Genomic DNA, 18676 nt, shown 5'->3' on the forward strand with positions numbered 1-18676 from the left:
GGCCCACTCCAGCCCTCTCAGTAAAATGCAACCTATAAGATGCTTTACCTCAGGTGAAAGTAAGTCGTCCAGCTGTTTGAAGTAGTTCTAAACCATATCACCAATTGGAATGTTTTGACGCAGTAGCATGTCTCTGACCTGAAATAGTAAACAACAAACAACATTAAAATCAATATCCATGTGATTACTTGAATAATAATAGTAGAAATAAAAAATTGTGCAACAAGTTAAAGTTAACAAATGAAACATAACCAAGAACGTACACATTCCGAATAGGTCATATATTGTCGAGCAAGAAGGTCTTGGAGCTCCCTGAGATTAACTCACAAGAGTTAGGTTTTGTTGGAAGAGCTCGCTGGCTAGTTGAAACGCAAGTCTCGTGTCTAAACCTTTCCCCCTCCTGTAATCAGAATAACACTTCGTGTAACCATGCGATTGAACTTGACTAACGCAGAAATTGTAGACACTCATGATCTCCTGAGCATCACCTCTTTTGAAAGCGTTGGACTTTGGACCATTATAATTTCCACCTCTGGGATACAGCCTCTTGGTCTCCTCTCCTATACCACACACATAATACAAATATCTCAATAAAATAACTAAATATATGAATTAATTAAGCTCCAATAATACATTTTCATCTAGAATAAATAAATTGTGATATCACAGTATGCTAAAGCCTATATTCAGAGCCATATTTCTAAATATGTCTGCCTATAAGGTCAATTTGTAACAGGTTACATAAATTGACCTACCATGGAAAGATCATTGAGGGTCTGGCGAGTTTGAGAAAGATAATGCATTTGCTCCTTTTGGTTACTGCATTTAGCATACACAACCGGGTAAAGAACAATTACACACAGAAGATGTACCACAACGGAGACATTAAGAGTCGCCATGTGTCCGGTGAGTTGATACATCCCTGAACACGACTTCTAAACGGTCGGCTACCTACCCTACCTGCATAGCCTCCCTCATTGATATGCCATGGATGAGGTAATTTGTTAAACAAGGAAAGTTCAACTGGGGAAAGTGAAAGAGCATTGAAAATTCCATTCCTCCACCTTGCAAAGCTGTTGACGACATTCTTGTCTTCTGTGTGTATATACACATTGCGCTTCACGCAATGTATTTTCAACACAGTAGCCTATCCATTTTGTACTTCAATTTTATATTTATTGAGTAGGGTTGATAGCCTACAGTATAAGCGTTTAAAAGCATACTTTTTTAACATCCCTTCTCTCAAGGGATGGAACGTGTAACTATCTGCATAGCTACTCTGTTTCAGAAAGAAGAACATTATTATAATAGTTGGACTCCACACAGCTGCTCCAATGCAGTTATCTTAATATACTACATGTAGCATCCATGGCATTTCATTATTTATTGTAAAACATAGTGACATTGGAGTATAAAAAGGTAACTCTATTGTTAATGCCATGAAGGTGTTTTCCTTACAGTTTCTATAGGCCAAATAAAATAACATGAACAATGACTGCTCAGTGCTCACTGTCAGCGAGCTACTATACAGATTAAAGTCATTTGTTATTTTGTATGACTGCACGTGGGACAGGGTCATGACTAGAAGGGATCCAGCTTTGGCCAAGTTAACGTTAACGTCCATTTTGATTTTTCGTAGCAGGTTTAACCGAAATTACGCAGCAGGTTAGGATAATTAACGTAGCAGGTTAGGATTATTAGGTTCAATTTAGGAAAAGAGTTAGGGATAGGTAAAATGCCCCCCAAAACTTTGTACATTAATTTGACAATTAGGAACCCTTATAGCCATGACCGTGGGCCAGCCTCTGTCTCGGCAGATGATGACATCGGTGATTACACACCATAATCGCTTTCACTTTCGAAAACCAACGTTTTTAAATATTACTGCATTTCGTCATCTATCTTTCCCAGCTACAACATTGTTTGCGTGCAAGGCTAGCTCACTCAACATTATTACATGCTTATTGCATGTTCTGTTAATAGCAGCCAATGGGTGGTGTTCAAAGTAGGCCTACATTTTGAAAAAAGCATGCAAGGCTTTAGGTTAAGGTTAATCCACTTGTCCATCAGACAAGGAGGTGACTGAAAATGTTGTGTTGTTACATAAAAAATAAAATGCATTATTATTCCCATACCATTATTAGAGAGAAACATGCACATTATGCTACCCTCCACCTATTGGCTACTTAGCTTATTCAAGACAGTCTCAAAATGCAACACTGCCCCTTTAAGGAATACAACAATCTCTGAACCTGACTGGCTTTTCAAAGATGGATAGAAATGCACACATTTTGTGCTCTTGTAGGAAGCAACTACTCCCCCATTGTTGACCAGACATTGGCTAAAACTGGGATAATCGCTCAATAACTAGCAAAGAAAATGAACAAATGTACACAGGTGGCTGGCTACATGCAGCTCTCACGTCGATATCAAAGCAAGCGCAATTTCCCTAGTTCAAAGTGAATGGCTCAGAGCCATGTACCGCAATGGCTTTTTGCAAATATGTCTAATGCAGCTCTGATTGGTTATGGTGCACTGGTCTGCGTAATGTATGGTGGTTATGGTGCACTGGTCCTGCGTCGTGCCTGTCAATACAATAGATTCATATTCCAATGCGCTCTGTCACAGGGGGTTTAAAAGATGGGTGTGTGCCTCATTTATTGCAATGTCCTACATCTGTGTAATATAAATCATTCAAACCACTTATGATTCATCAGTGTGATTAAAAAAACATAATCCTTTCTTCTCCAACAACATTGTATATATATATATATATATATATATATATATATATATATATATATATATATACACACACACACACACACACACACACACACACACACACACACACACACACACACACACACACACACACACACACACACACAGTCTTCACCTTATGGATTTGGGTGACCGGATGAAAGGTGGGTCCTCCGGAGGTGCCTGTCCTACACTGCAGATACATCTTCCTCCTCCAGTCTGGTGTTGCTCCTTAGCAGGTCCAAGTATGTGTTCTCTGGCCTTCCTTCTGCTGACACCTTGCTGTGGTTGCCAGATGATTAGTTCACTAAAGCTGTTTAGTTAAGCTACGGAATACATTTAATTTATTTTCCCAGTATTTCATGTACCCCAAATATCAACCAGAGGGAAGCACTATTTAACATTTTAGTGTGAATCCCACTAAAGTGTGAAGCTCTAAATCAAAACATCACTTTGGACCTTTGTTTAATAAGAATTAATGACACAACACAAACATTATGGAAAGTGGACAAATATTTATTTAAAACAAATAATAATAATAACAATATTAAGCAATAAAAAAAATGTATAATAATATTGTTTTATATTTTTGGACATTATATTTAGAGATGCCCCCACCCTCACAGTAATCAACATGTAAAATACACTCAGCGGTCAGTTTATTAGGTACATCAATCCTGACTGCCATCAGCATGATGCAAAAGGAACCGGGATTCATCGGACCAAGCAACCTTTTTCCACTTCTCAACTGTCCAGTTTTGGTGATTGCTTTCCCAGTGGAGCCGCTTCTTGTTTATAGCTGGTAGGAGTAGAACCCATTTTGGTCGTCTGTTGCAATAGACCATCCATGACAAGGAGCCACAAATGGTTATTTCTGAGATGCCGTTCTGCTCGCCACTGTTATACTGCGTCATTATGTGGTGGAAATGTAAAATTCATGACATACTATACTGTTTAATTAGACTTACTATGCTGTTTTTGGTTAGATAATTTTCCATTGTTATATGTTAGTATTTTGCTGATACAGGCTAATCTTATTCGCCACACTGTGGGTATGGATGGAACATCAGTGATGTGTACTCCGAGGAACTTGAAGCTGGTTACCTTCACTGAGGGCCTGTCAATGTGGATGGGGGCGTACTCCCTCTGCTGTCTCCTGAAGTCCACGATCAGCTCCTTTGTTTTGTTGACCATGAGGGAGATGATATTTTCCTGGCATCACTCCGCCAGGGATCTGAAATCGGAGCAGATAGCCAGGGCGAATTTACGAAGCCTCCGGACGCACAACGACTATACTGTTTAGCCAAGTTAAGAATGATGCGAATATTCAAGTCATTAACTGTTGGGTAGCCACATCTTACTCAGTCTGTGAGTCTGTGTGTACAAATAAGAGTCGTTTGGGTGCGACCTCAGTATGTGACATACTGTTTCCACAATCTACAGGAACTTAGATGTGTGGAAACATGCAGAAAGGAACAGACATTGGTGGCAACGTCAGCTATCTAAATGTGAAAAGACAAGCTAATTCAGCTTTTACACACCACGTTGCGTCTCTCTTTCCACCAATCTGCTAAACTGCCACTTCGACAAAATAGGTTGTACTTTTTCTATTAAAGTAGAGACATCTCTGCTTGTTGGGCTTTCCTAATGATGCATTGATTAAGTGGTTGTTATTGATTGCTTCATTTTTGCAAATCTTATAAAATTGTTTGAAAGAATCTGCACTCTTCTTATAGAATTTCTCTAGCAATTTGGCGACAAGGACGGGATGGCTAACTCCGCTTACTGATTGCTCCCGGGGAAACCGAGGTTAAACTGCACGCTTTGGCTGCGTTAGATGTGGCTACCCAACAGACTTTCCAATGGTAGAGTTATCATCTGCATTCAACTGTGCGAAACAATTCAATGTAGTAGGTGGTATTGCCATATCAGGGAAGACATTTCAACTTGAATGCAGAGGCTGACAAGGTTTAGCAAATTCAGCATCTTTCTCACTTGACCTAAAATGAAAAATAATCTCTCTCTGTTGTGAAAAATAAATTAATGTAAATCAATGTGCTACACAATCATTCCGTTAGAGGAGATTCTTTGGCTACTTTAAAAGTTACAGACTAACCTACCTGTTGATAATGGGTGTCTTCAAATAACAAATTACTATTGAATGTTGATGTACACATTCTCTTGCAAGCACTGCACCCGAAAATGACCCCTGTAGGTATTTAAAATATATATATATATATAGTTATGCAAGTTGTCAATTGTGTCCAGATTGAGAAATGAGCCTACATTTCATGCTCGGAAACAATAAACAATGGTTTATGTCAGCCCACTCACCAAATCCTGAATAAGTTTGATGTTGTGCTTATCCTCTCTTGGGTTGTGGGCAGTATTTTGAATTTTGGATTAATGAGGTGCCCAATGTAATCTGCCTGTTACTCAGGCCCAGAAGCAGGGATATGCATATGCATGGTAGTATTGGATAGAAAACATTCTAAAGTTTCCAGAACTGTTAAAATAATGTCTGTGAGTATAACAGAAGTGACATGGCAGGCGACAACCTGAGCAAAATCCATCCAGGAAGTGGGATATTTTTGATGTGGGTACTTTTCTATTGAATGCCTGCCTATACAGTATGTATTTGGATAGGACCCCAATTGCAGTTCCAGTATATGTCAACAGTCTTTAGACATTGTTTCAGGCTCATATTCTGAAATACGAGGAAGAATTAGACCATTCTTTCACTGGACTCTAAATTAACCAGAGCTGTTTTGAGCGCGTGACTGATTGCGCACCGTTCGTTGTTTTTCCTTTCTATTGAAGACGCTATTGTCCCGTTGAAATGATATCAATTATTTAGACATTAGACAACCTGAGGATTAATTACAAACATCGTTTGACATGTTTCAACGAACTTTAAAGGTACTATTAGGATGTTTTCGTCTGCATGTCGTGACTGCCTTTGAGCCAGTGGATTACTGAACAAAACGAGCCAAGAAAACTGAGTTTTTGGGACATAGAGGGACTTTATCGAACAAAACAAAGATTTAATGTGTAACATGAACTCTTGTGACTACAAACATATGAAGATCATCAAAGGTAAGTGATTCATTTTATCGACGTTTCTGACTTTTGTAATTCCTTTACTTGGTTTTAAAACGTTTGTATGCTTTTGTAAGCAGAGGGCTGTTCTCAGATGGTAACATTTTATGAATGTTCATTTTGAGTATTTTAGTATTTTGAATTTGGCGCTCTGCAATTTCACCGGATGTTGGCCAGTGGGACGCTAGCATCCCACCTGCGCATAAGAAGTTATTTATGATTTTTAGAGGAGCGTCCTTCCATGTTCATCCAATCATATATATGCAACATGGAACACTCCACCATGTCAAACTGGTTATCATGACAGTCGGCTTTTAGCATCTAAATCTTGGTGGGGCAAACTCCCCCAAAAATGTTTGCTCATGTCAGCAAAACCAATACAACATAACACTAAAGAGTACAATATTTGCACAATAACGATGACAAATGGTGCCCATAAACTGCAAGGGCCTACATAAAGCTGTCCCAACAGCAGAGCTTTCTTTTCAGCACCATGGAGTGAATCCATGACGCTGCTACACCTGGCTATCAGCGGAGCCTTGTCTAGCAGGGAAACAGATCATTCAGCCTCATTTACTGCCTTAAAATAACATAGCTAATATGGCTGACTTGCCTAAACAAATGTGATTTCTACTGATAATTGAGATGTGCAAACTACGGCATAAGGAGCGGATAAGAGGCAATCCATAATTTTGATGAAGACATTCATGAGCGAGCTAGGAGGGACGTAGTCAATATAACTATTTGTTCAGCACTTTTGAAATGTACAGTGACAGAATTCAGAACATGGGCCATGCTTACAGTATTCTCCCTGTGCACCAAGTCAGAACCGTAGTATAAAAAAGAAGGGAATGTGAGGAGACATTGAAAGCTCTTACAATATTCAATGATTACATTTCTCTACAACAGGCTATAGGCTACATATGCACCACCACGTCAGATCAGAACAGGAAATGGACAAACTTATTAGGGTGAGGCATATGGGCTACTAGTATACATATCACCCTGGCATATTACATAATTTATGCAGCAGCATACAAAACTTTTCTGGACTCACCTTTTCGTGCTACGTTCACTTGAACAGGAAGGAGGCGCTGCGGTCCATCTTTTGGGCACATCTTGTCATCAAAGTCTGGCATTCTCTGGATTTATGGTGCTTCCAAGACCACTGGGAACTCAAGAAAAAACTGGTCGAATCATGACGTCAGTAATCTTCAGGTAGGAATTCTAGAGATCCCGACTTGGAATTCCGAGCTGGATGACTGTTCAAAACGTATTTTCTCTGTCTGAGCTCTTTTTCTCTACAGAATTCCTAGTTGTTTGAACTCACTGAAGTCTGAGATTTCCCAGTTCCTAGTTTCCAATTATTTTGAACACTGCAAAAGTCATGCTGGATTGACAGCAAGGCCAATGTATTCAACCTTTTCTGGCCCGTGGTGTTGAAAGTTTATCCTTTTAATCTTGGAAAGAGACCCTTAAACCCAGACTTGGACCACACACACAAGTTTACTGAATAGCAGGCTAGTTATTTGAAATTAGCCACTGATTCCTTACAAACCTCTCATTGTTGAATTTGCAATTTCCAACTTGTTGTGTAATGTTCATGTCTAATGGCAGATGAGCACTTATATGTTTTATCTACAGCATCTCTTCATATGACAAGGCTTGAAAAGGATTTGACAGTAGATTGTCAACGTGAGTCATGATGATGACTGCTTGTCTAGCTTGCGAGCTAAGATTTTGAACGCTGGATGTTGACTTTATCAGTCCAGTCAAAGCTTTTGCAGATATATCTTGATTTAACGTCATTTAGCTGTGGCCAGCGACCTTGAGCCTTCTTGGATGGGCACTTCTAATGTAACTCTATGGCAGCATCTGTTAGCAATTTATGTTTTTCTTCAATAACGAAAACTCCAAAGCAAATCAGGGGGAGAAAATTGGTTTATTGTGAGATGACAAATCAATATGTTATGCTGGGAGGTAGATGTTCAGATGTTCAGTCTCCCCTGTCCTCAGCTTTTCCCCACCGAACATAGGAACAGGATGCCTTTTATAACCCCACTCCCCAGCCTGGTGTTGACCAATCAGAAGTCCTTGCAGTACAACGTGGCCAATGGCCACATCCTGCCCCCGACTCAATGTACAGACCTATGACAATATGGCACATGAGGCACACGTCACTGAGTTCAGGAGTTGCATTCCACAGATTCCGAACAGATGTTGAACTGAAACCCAACTCCAATTTACAATTCACTATTGACCATTAGTAGGACTCACCAGGACTCACCGGGCTGGAGAGACACACTGGAGGCCTGGTTCGTGGGGCAGGCTCAGGGCTCACCCGGCTGGAGAGACACACTGGAGGCCTGGTTCGTGGAGCAAGCACAACCCATCCTGGCTGGATACCCACTTCAATCCAGCAAGTGCAGGGGACCAGCACAGGATGCAATGGGCTGTGAAAGCACACTGAGGTCTGGAGCTTAGAGCAAGCACAACCCCTCCTGGCTGAATCCCCACTTTAGCCCGGCACGTTCGAGGCGCTGGCACAGGATGCACTGGGCTGTGCAGGCGCACTGGAAACACCTTGCACAGAGCAGGCGCAGGATATCCTGGCCCGAGGAGGCGCACTGGAGACCAGGAGCGCTGAGCCGGCACCACCCTTCCTGGCTGGATACCCCTCTTTACGGGCAGGTACGGAGAGCATGTACTGCACGCACCGAGCTGTGTCTGTGCACTGAATGCACGGTGCGTAAAACATGGCACTGGAACCGTGACCAACTCTGCTCGCCAACCTGTGTCCCTCCCCAATTTTGGGGGGGTTGCCTCTAGTGCTCCCGTCTCTGCCGTAACTCCTGATCTCTCTATCTGCCTCCGTCTGTTTCCATGGCAGGCTTTTGTCGCCTGCCATGATCTCCTCCCATGTCCACGATGACCTAAACTCCCTTCTCTCCCGTGCCCAGGATCCCTTCTCCGCTTGGCCATGCTGCTTGGTCATTTTGTGGTGGGTAGTTCTGTCACGACTCTCGTCGGAATGAGGATCTGACCAAGTGGTAAGTGTTCATATTTTATTTCTCAAAAAACACTCGAACAAAGTGAAAAACCGAAACAGTTCTGTCAGGTGTAGACACTGAACAGAAACTAAATACCCAAAAAACACAGGTGGGAAAAAAGGCTGCCTAAGTATGATTCCCAATCAGAGACAACGATAGACAGCTGCCGCTGATTGGGAGCCACACTCGGCCAAAAACAAATAAATAGAAAATAAATAAAGAACCTAGAATGGCCACCCTAGTCACACCCTGGCCTAACCAAAATAGAGAATATAAGCCTCTCTATGGCCAGGGTTTGACAGTGGGGCTCTGAGTATTATACCATACAATATAAACACACATACACACCATTCTAGATGTTAAATAATAACCTCATACCATAATACAAATGGATACACATGATATATCTACAATGCTGCCACATTGGCCTATTTAATACACACTTTGTCTAATGTCATACAAGAATTGACCTCAGTAATCCATTGAGAATTATTAGCAGGATCCCCATGCCACTTAAAAAGTTATATATATATATATATATATATATATATGACTAAGCTATATAAATTATTTGTTTTTATTTTTTTGCGCACCCTGCCTTTTTCAGGGGACTAAACTATTATCCATTAAAAGTATTGCTTGTTTTTTGTCTCTTTTTCCATGTCTTTTTTCTTATTTCTCCTCCAATCATAGTAAGACATGCAGGTGTTTAATACATTGGACAGACTTTATAAATAAACATCCCACAATGTCAAGTTCCTGGTCCCCCAAATTATCCTCTACTCCTCACCCAGATCTCCCCACCCCCTTCAGCCCACAGCCCCAGTGTGATTAACACACATAAAACGAACAGGAAAAACATGAACAGCAACCCTCATAAAGTATAAATACATATAAAAAATAAGTTACATAAAGAAACGAAAGTACAAGCATACATAAACTTAAAGTAGAAATGATCATGTGACTGATCAGCAACAAGTTTAATGTGAATCCCCTCTGATGGTTATATAAGATATTATAAATCCACTCTCATTGGTTTCAGACAAGAACGAAATTTGGACAATTTATACAAAATAGGTTTTAATTCAGATTTTCAATATTATTTTTTCACTGCTTTTTCAAGTAGACCGGCATTACAGTTCAACACAGGTACAAAAGGGAAATACAAAATATAAATAATAAATTATTAAAATAAAAAACGATAATGTATTATTTAAATATAATAAATAGACTGACAGGGTCCCACATGATTGTATTCATGCTTTATAAACTGGTAAGGGTGTAGCTTCTGAAATGAGTCTGGATGGTCAGTACAATTGTGCCACAAGGATATCCAATATTTGCAGATGACGTTTCATCTCTTTCCTGATGAGCACTGTAGTTCTGAAAAACAGAACATTTCAAATATTAGTGGGGTGAACTTTCTTGGCAAAATAGTGACCATATTGTCTTGAACAACATAGAAAGAACATAGAAATGCACGTATGCATTAAGCTTCTCGGAGTAGGAGAGCTGATTTGGGATCAGTTTTGTCTTCAAGATCACTATAAATAAGTACAGAGGAGACCTGATACAAGATCAGCACTTCTGAGATGCTTGATACATATGTCCCCAGTACTCACTATTTTGTTTTAAAGAACACTGCTCCTGTTTACCCTAGTTTATATTCATGATTACATGTATTAAACACATTTCCATACGAAATCAAACTCACCATTTTTCTCAGAACCTTCCTATTCAACTTCTTGAAGTACCGCTTCAGTCTCCTCTCAGGTTTCATGGCAGGTGATACATGTCGGACAAAATGAAACAATACTTTAGCATCATGCAGATGTAGTATATTCATTTGATCCCTTTTTTTCTGAGAATTTTTCTGCACGGCAGGAAATTGAAATTTAATGTGTATTCAATGTTTGAAAAGGATTCTAAAGATTGTAATTTCCACTTTAAAATATCAAACTTGATTTGCCATAATGAAAAATGCATCAAAGCCCATGAAAACTTTCCATTAATTATAATCCACAATAATTTACATTTCTCATTGCTGCAATATTATTTATGTGATGTCGCAAACGGGCTCAAAATCTGTAATAACCCATATCCAGTGCGTTTGGAAAGTATTCATACCCCTTCCCTTTTTCCAAATGTTGTTACGTTACAGCCTCATTCTAAAATGGATTAAAGAAAAAAATGATTCATCAATCTACACACAATATTCAATAATGACAATGCAAAAACAGAAATACCTTATTTACATAAGAATTCAGACCCTTTGCTATGAGACTCAAAATTCAGCTCAGGTGCATCCTGTTTCCACTGATCAGCCTTGAGGTGTTTCTATAATTTGATTGGAGTCCACCTGAGGTAAAATCAAATGATTGGACATGATTTAGAAAGTCACACCCTGCTATTTAAGGTCCTATAGTTGAAAGTTCATGTCAGAGCAAAAACCAGGACATGAAGAAATTGTCCGTAGAGCTCTGAGACAAGATTGTGTCGAGGCACAGATCTGGGGTAGGGTACCAAAACATTTCTACAGCATTGAAGGTCCCCAAGAAAACAGTGGGCTCCATCATTCTTAAATTGAAGAACTTTGTAACCACCAAGACTCTTCCCAGAGCTGGCCGCCTGGCACAACTGAGCAATCGGGGGAGAAAGGCCTTGGTCAGGGAGGTGACGAAGAACCCGATGGTCACTCTGACAGAGCTTCAGATTTCTACTGTGGGGATAGGAGAGCCTTCCAGAAAGACAACCATCTCTGGTAGAATGACCAGACGGATGACACTCCTCAGTAAAAGGCACATTGCAGCCGGATTGGAGTTTGCCAAACGGCACCTCCCTGACAAAAGGACTCTCAGACCATGAGAAACAAGTGTCTCTGGTCTTATGAAATATATTTGGCCTGAATGCCAAGCATTACGTCTGGAGGAAACCTTGCACCATCCCTACGGTTAAGCATGGTGGTGGCAGCATCATGCTGTGGATGTTTTTCATTGGCAGGGACTGGGCGACTAGTCAGGATCAAGGGAAAGATGAACAGAGCAAAGTACAGAGATATCCTTGATGAAAACCTGCTCCAGAGCATACAGGACCTCAGACTGGGGCGAGGGTTCACCTTCCATCAGGACAACGACCCTAAGCATACAGCCAAGACAACGCAAAAGTGGCTTTGGGACAAGTCTCTGAATGTCCTTGAGTGTCCCAGCAAGAGCCCGGACTTACGCTAAAATGATCGAACATCTCTAGAGTGACCTGAAAATAGCTGTGCAGCGACGCTCCCTATCCAACCGAATAGAACTTGAGAGGATCTGCAGAGAAGAATGGCAGAAACTCCTCAAATACAGATGTGCCAAGCTTGTAGCATGATAGCCAAGAAGACTCAAGCCTGTAATCACTTCCAAAGGTGCTTCAACAAAGTTCTGAGTAAAGGGTCTGAATACCTACGTAAATGTGATATTTCAGTTTTGTATTGTTATTATGTTTGACAAAATATCTAAAACACGGTTTTTGCTTTGTCATTATGGGGTATTGTGTATAAACTGAAGAGGGGAAAAATCAATTTGATCAATTTTAGAAAAAGTCTGTAAGGTAACAAAATGTGGAAAAAGTTGAACATATGTGTACTTTATAAGTCAATTTCTCCACTTGTAGAGTTAGTAGGCTACAGCAAAACCAGGGCTCTCCAACCCTGTTCCTGGAGAACTGCATTCCTTTAGGTTTTCACTCCAACCCTAATCTACCACACCTGATTAAATAGGTAGTTGATCAACTTAACCAGGTTAGTTACAACTGGGGTTGGAGCGAAAACTTACAGGAGGGTACCTCGACATAAACGGGATTGGAGAACCCTGACCTGAACAGGGATTATACTTTAAATAGACCCGTTACTTACGCAGGAATTAAGGTTCTCAAATTGGTTTTCTAGAATTTTGAGGAAATCGTCCAGGTTTTTCTTGTTCCAGGTGACGGACTTCATATTCCCATCAAACAGTTTTGTGATTTTATAGATGGCCTCGTTCCGGAATCTGACTTTACAGTACAGTAGGCCTAATGTAGATAGCGTCTCTTGATATCTCTGTCATTATAGCCTTAGCGCCCTTTTAGTATGTATATTCAAATATAGGCTAACAGTTTTCTAACACAGATGCTAAACATGAAACATATGACTATTTTACTTGGTTGGTTGTTTTGCTGTCCTTAATACATGCATTCAGTCTCCTCTTACAGTGTGCTAATAACTCACCATCTGGTCCAGCAGGGAAAGGTATTCTGCGCTCAAGTGACCGTAGTGGTGTCGGATCCAGTCACAGCAATGACACACGCTCTGCATACTGCAAATAATAAGAACAATACAAGTCCAGCTCTGCATTGTATACATTGTAAACAGCTATTTGTTTCGCTGTTAGTTTTCCATATGAGTTTGAACATATTCATTGTGTTAAGTAGTTTAATCTGGAATTGGGAAAGGGAAAACTGTATGGAGAATTTCCCACCGATCAACCTACCGGAGGCGGTGACTTCCGAAAAAAAAAACAAGTAAATCTATTCACATTCTCCTTGAAATCAGCTTTAAATTATAATTGAATCACAAGGTAAGATTATTCATTTTAGATATCGGCTTGACTATTACTAGCGACTATAGGCTATTCGCGAGCTTTGCTTTCAACTGCTAATAACTTCGCTTGAACCGAAAAAAAAGTCTGATAATATCGTCGAAGGCGAAAACCCAAACTTCTTAAGAAATGTAGCCATATAAGACATTCATTTAGTGGTTTTCGATCAAAGTTAGTCCGAAATATTGTTCCGTAGTCCTTTGCTGTTGCGCTACAACGGAAAAGTGAATGGGAAACGTCAGCGTCAATACCCACATCTCCCAACTTTAATTTTCACAATGACGTAACCAACTTTCACCTTACTGTTGTCTGCTATGTATGCAAAGTTGACAAGCAACGACAACATGATTTGTTGGAACTTTCTATTTTCTTTGTGTGTGTGTGTGTGTGTGTGTGTGTGTGTGTGTGTGTGTGTGTGTGTGTGTGTGTGTGTGTGTGTGTGTGTGTGTGTGTGTGTGTGTGTCATAGTGCTGTGCACGTTTTTGACTCTGCAAGGTCAAAACTTGGCATTGGTTCATTTCTCCCTTTTTCTAAATAATGTTGGGATTAATTCATAATATTCAAAGTCTGTTTAACTGTAAAGATCATAGTATATTATACTGTAGGGAAGTGGTCACCAAAACTGTCTGCACGGTCCTGGAGACCAGCAGGAGAAGGTGCAGGCTTTTTTCCAACCCAGTTCGAAAACACCTGTTCCATCAGGGTCTTAATAAACTCTGTCTTCCTTTCCTGTGGCTGTCCTCGTGAGAGCCAGTTTCATCATAGTGCTTGATGGATTTTGCAACTGCACTTAAAGAAACATTCAATGTTCTAGAAATGTCCCGCATTGACTGACATTCATGTCTTAAAGTAATGATGGACTGTCACTTCTCATTGCTTATTTGAGCTGTTCCTGACAGAAATATGGCCTTGGTATTTTAGCAAATAGTGCTATCTTTTGTATACCACCCCTACCTTGTCACAACACAACTGATTGGCTAAAACGCATTAAGAAGGAAAGAAATTCCACAAATTAACTTTTAACAAGGCACACCTGTTAATTGAAATGCATTCCAGGTGACTACCTCCTGAAGCTGGTTCAGAGAATGCCAAGAGTGTGCAAAGCAGACATCAAAGCTGGGTGGGTACTTTGAATAATCTCAAATATAACATATATTTGGATTTGTTTAACAATGTTTTGGTTACTACATGATTCCATATGTGTTATTTCATAGTGTTGATGTCTTCACTATTATTCTGCAATGTAGAAAATAGTAAAGATAAAGAAAAACCCTGAGGTGTGTCCAAACTTTTGACTGGTACTGTGTATATATACTCCGGACTCCGACATATTTCTATGTTTCTTATGTCCATTAATTTTCTTTTAGATGTGTGTGTATTGTTTTGTATTGTCAGATATTACTGCAGTGGTAGAGCTAGAAAAACAAGCATATAGCTACAGCCGTTAAAATATCTGCTAAATGTGTGTATGCGATAAATTAGAATTTATTTGATTAAAAAAGATTACAGCTGTAGAGGACACATTTATTTAATTTTAATATATTTCATTATTACAATAACAAACATTTCCTATCAGGTTGCAATAATAAATACAGTATGCAATGGCCTTCATGAATAAAAAAAATGCACGGAAACATTGATACATTAGGCCATGTATAGCCTAAGTCAATCACATAACTATTCAGAATAAAAAAATATTTACTCCTCGGAGTTGTGAATACATGACTACACAATAAATAAATACGTTAAAAAAACAAATAAGTAAACATGTAAAAAGATATAGTTAGATATATGAATAGATAAATAGATATATAAATAACAAATATCTACACAACACACACATAACGCTCATTTGCTACTTAATGTTGTGTCTAGTCTTTGTAGGTGTGCCAGCACCACTGTCCTTATGTCTTCCCAGCCGCTCGCGCTGTAATCCTGCATAAACGAAATACACTTGTTAATATTTTAGAATAGACACATATTGTATCATCACATAAAAACATCCAGATTTGGTGAATGTACTCTCTTTGTAAGACAAATGGATCAACCTACCTCGCGTTTCAAGAAATGCTTCAGGAACTTGAAGTGAAGGCTCATCTTTTTGTTCACTCTGTTGACAGATTTTGACAGTCTAGTTTTCATAGCCTTTACCTGTTAGAACAAAATACAAATCATTCATTTAATATTATGTTTTGATTAACATGTAACCACTTATATTATAATCAAGAAGGATAGTATAATGTTTTCCTTTTTGCATTACTGTTAAAGAGGCGAAAATCACAAATGACATACGCATTGGTCCAGCTCCGAGGTCTGGCGATAGAGGTCATTCATAAACTTGTCAACTCCTTTCTGGTCCCAGGCGGTGGACTCATATTTACCACTGCTGAACAATTTCTTTATAGCGTTCAGAGTATGCGAAATGAAGGCAATCTGTTCGTCAGCCTAGAAGAAGAGTGATTTGTATTAGTATATGCCTTATGAATTGATGGCAAATATCGAAAAATTATAGCAAATTGTAAATTCGTTTTAACCTAATTATATACAGTGCATTCGGAAAAGTGTTCAGAACACTTCACTATCTGTACATTTTGTTACGTTACAGCCTTAATTTAAAATGTAATAAATATGATTTCATTCATCAATCTACACACAATAACCCATAATGACAAAGCCAAAACGTTTTTTTATGTTTTTTTATTTATTTGTAATCCATTTTAGAAATGGTCTGTAACATAACAAAATGTTGAAAAGGTGAAGGGGTCTGAATACTTCCCGAATTCAGTGTTTAATCCACTCTTAGAAAAAAAGGTTATGGATAGAACAAAACATTTTTTATGCATATTTCTTACCTTGAAATTATTGACTTGTCTGTATTGTTTATCAGGGAAAGTGATCTGAGGTCCTCGAGAGACTTCATGACCCTGAGATGCCAAAAAATATAAACAAAATATTGCATTATTATTATTGTACAAAAAGGAGTCAGGTAATTTCAATGAAACACAGCAGCTCATGAAATGTTGAAAAGATGACAAGAGCTCAATGACCAGGAACAAGTGATTAAACATGACCCTATATCCTACCATTTTCTGAAGCATCGTTATGGTGTTGTTGCTGAACACTTGGAACATGCTCGGAGACCGAGGCAGTGTCTTCATCCATGTGCATCCGATGGTTTTATTCCAGGTGCAAATCGTCATGACCAAGCACATCCAAAAGGTGATTGAACCCATTTTAGCGTAGGTCTACTGTAGTTCTCGGTCTGTCCGCAATCAACGTTGGTGCACTTCCGAAAGATAGACTACTTCGTATAATTCCGACAAAAGTAAGTTGTCCGCAACGGATAAAGATATAACGTGTTCTTCCTGACTGATCAATACCAGTTCTGCCACCCAAGTTCTTCCATGTTCCAACCTGTGTCGATCCTTTATACAACGAGTCTGCAAGGTGTTCAAAAAGTGAAAGGTGGAAGTTCCCTTACACTTTCATACCTGAGTGTTTTTGTACGTGTGGAGAAAATGCATCGAAAGGACAGGTGCATCGCTCGAATAATTGTTACATCTTCAGCTATTTGCTATTTTATCACGAAATTTTGACCTTTCAACCAGGATTATTTTGATGAAAAAAATAAACATGTGAATCCATCGGACTATGGCCTAAATAAATATCACCATATAGAACAAATTTAGTTTGGCCTTTCACTTCGAAAACCAAAGTATTTAATGTTTGAAAACGCAACACCTTTTCAGTTGCACACAGAAACTTTGGTGTCAACTACGTTGTAACCACCTGCTTATAGGGTAATTGTGGTTTGTGGACCCCAACTGTCTATGTAAAGATACAGATCAACCTTGTATGGGTTGTATGAAATAGAACCTCAACATTACTTTATTTCGTTTTAGAAACAGGTTTGGGTGGTCTGAAATATTTTGATAGACCCCCTTCTATATGCTCCCGGTTTTCAGAAAAAGACACTGGTAGCCTATGAAGTGCACAGGCAGTACTGACCTTGGGAATACTGCTTAAATTTGAGCCTATATTGCGGGGGCTTTTGAATCTGGGCCATTAGGAATGTGTGCGTATGATACTTCTTTCACGTAGATAATCTGTCTCTGTATTCAATAGTCTTGTCTTTAATGGGCTTGTAAATACATATTTTATTTATTCCTCCGGTTATGTAAGTTGATGGGACCTCTGCATCTATTACCTTTCCTCCCCAGCGACTGAAGAGTATAGGCTTTGTTTTAAGAGCGATTGGTACTCTCCATTGAACTAACATTCAAAATATAATGTTGCAGTATATACTTTATATTATTAATAACTACATGAATAAACCATTTTTTACAGTGATAAAATGCCACAATTATATGATGTCTTGTTTAAAAGTGTATTGTAAAGGCTTTTGTTGTTTTTCATTGAAGATGATGTTGGTATGGTATTATGGTAACATTTCATTGAGAAATTCGTCTTCATTAATCGGTTCATTCAGGTCACACACACATCTTTACAAAATTACTAGCACATTTCTAACAAATATAAGCTGTGTGTGCGTGTGTTTATTCAAATATTATACACACTCTAGAAAAGGGTTCTATATAGAACCTTCAGGGGTTATATATATGAAACAATCAATAAAACCCTTTTTGGTTGTATCTAGAACTTTTTACTTATAAAGAACACTATTACTTATAAAACAGGTTTTAATAAACTTATGCAAAATGTAACTACAACATGCTACCATGACACGTACATTCTTGGCATTTTTGTTAAATTCTTCTGAGAATGTCTCAGGATGCCCTCTATTTCAACTCTCAAGACCTCCCGTGCGCACGAACTGAATTCTGAAAGAAAAAGCAGGAAACGAATATATTTTATTTTATTTTAAAATTAAACATGGCACACATAGGCTTACATCATAGGTATAGGGTCCCAAAAACAAACAAAAAAGTAAACATAGGAGATGTTTTACCTCATGTGAAAGAAAGTCATCCAGCTGTTTGAAGTAGTTCTTCACCTTGTCTCCAATGCGAGGGTTAAGATGCACACTCATGTTTCTAACCCGGGAAAAATAGTAAACATAACAAATAACTTTAATATGAATTTCCTTGTGAATAATATTAATACAATGAATTACACGGATACTATGATTAA

General features: G+C 38.9%; 2 protein-coding genes across 2 annotated transcripts; both read right to left on the bottom strand.

Moving 5' to 3' along the window:
* Window positions 1–10219: 10219 nt before the first annotated feature.
* On the bottom strand, window positions 10220–13290 carry LOC139422511 (interferon a3-like). The gene is made up of 4 exons (XM_071173669.1): window positions 13156–13290; window positions 12805–12987; window positions 10613–10785; window positions 10220–10295 (listed from the first exon to the last, which is right to left on the bottom strand). Exons 1-4 carry the CDS (start codon window positions 13288–13290, stop codon window positions 10220–10222), a joined length of 567 nt encoding a protein of 188 aa, XP_071029770.1.
* A 2083-nt stretch (window positions 13291–15373) lies between these two features.
* LOC139422167 (interferon a3-like) lies at window positions 15374–16758 on the bottom strand. The gene is made up of 5 exons (XM_071173323.1): window positions 16609–16758; window positions 16378–16449; window positions 15818–15970; window positions 15578–15676; window positions 15374–15460 (listed from the first exon to the last, which is right to left on the bottom strand). The coding sequence occupies exons 1-5, from the start codon at window positions 16756–16758 to the stop codon at window positions 15374–15376; spliced, it is 561 nt and encodes a 186-aa protein (XP_071029424.1).
* Between the last annotated feature and the right edge of the window lie 1918 nt (window positions 16759–18676).

Source organism: Oncorhynchus clarkii, chromosome 12 (genome assembly GCF_045791955.1).
Source record: "Oncorhynchus clarkii lewisi isolate Uvic-CL-2024 chromosome 12, UVic_Ocla_1.0, whole genome shotgun sequence".
In the NCBI taxonomy this organism is placed as follows: Eukaryota; Metazoa; Chordata; class Actinopteri; order Salmoniformes; family Salmonidae; genus Oncorhynchus; species Oncorhynchus clarkii.